Source organism: Galeopterus variegatus, unplaced genomic scaffold (assembly GCF_000696425.1).
Source record: "Galeopterus variegatus unplaced genomic scaffold, G_variegatus-3.0.2 Scaffold2642, whole genome shotgun sequence".
Taxonomy (NCBI): domain Eukaryota; kingdom Metazoa; phylum Chordata; class Mammalia; order Dermoptera; family Cynocephalidae; genus Galeopterus; species Galeopterus variegatus.
The window spans coordinates 21,226-21,710 of record NW_007728753.1 but is presented as its reverse complement, the minus strand read 5'-3'; the positions used below and the strand labels follow the sequence as shown (position 1 = coordinate 21,710).

General features: G+C 37.1%; 1 protein-coding gene across 1 annotated transcript in view; it reads left to right on the top strand.

Annotated features, from left to right (window-relative positions):
• Positions 1-54: 54 nt before the first annotated feature.
• The window catches only part of CRISP3 (cysteine-rich secretory protein 3), a 12,891-nt gene continuing 12,460 nt past the window's right edge, over positions 55-485 (top strand). Inside the window, exon 1 of the mRNA XM_008582494.1 lies at positions 55-126. Within this exon, the coding sequence (XP_008580716.1) occupies positions 55-126 (72 nt within the window). The remainder of the gene's footprint in view (positions 127-485) is intronic.

Sequence of the window (485 nt, the reverse complement as noted above, 5' to 3'; positions counted from 1 at the left end):
CGCACTAGACATTTTAATGCAGGTCTTTGTTCCCTTTGTTTTGTTTTCCCAGCAATGACATTATTGCTGGTGTTGCTGTTCCTGGCTGCTGAGCTGCTTCCGTCCTTTCCTGCAGGTGCATATGAGGTATGCATGAGGTTGGAAATCTTTTCAGAACAATTCAGGCAACTGTGAGGGATAGCAAGCCACAAGATAAATCTTCAAAAGTGAAGAGGGCTGGAGTGTCTGCTCCGTCACAAAGTACTCATTGGTAGCTGAGGGTAGTTAACATAACTAAATTTAAAGTTGTGGTGACCAATATGGTATCTCCTAGCCACATAAAGGTATTGGACACTGAAAATATAGTTTGTCTGTATTGAGATGGGCATAAATTTAAATACATAGCAGTTTTAAAGGCTTCGTGCAAAAACAAAAGGTAAAATATTTCATAATAAGTTTAATATTGATGACATAATGAAATTATAATATTTTGGATACATTAGATA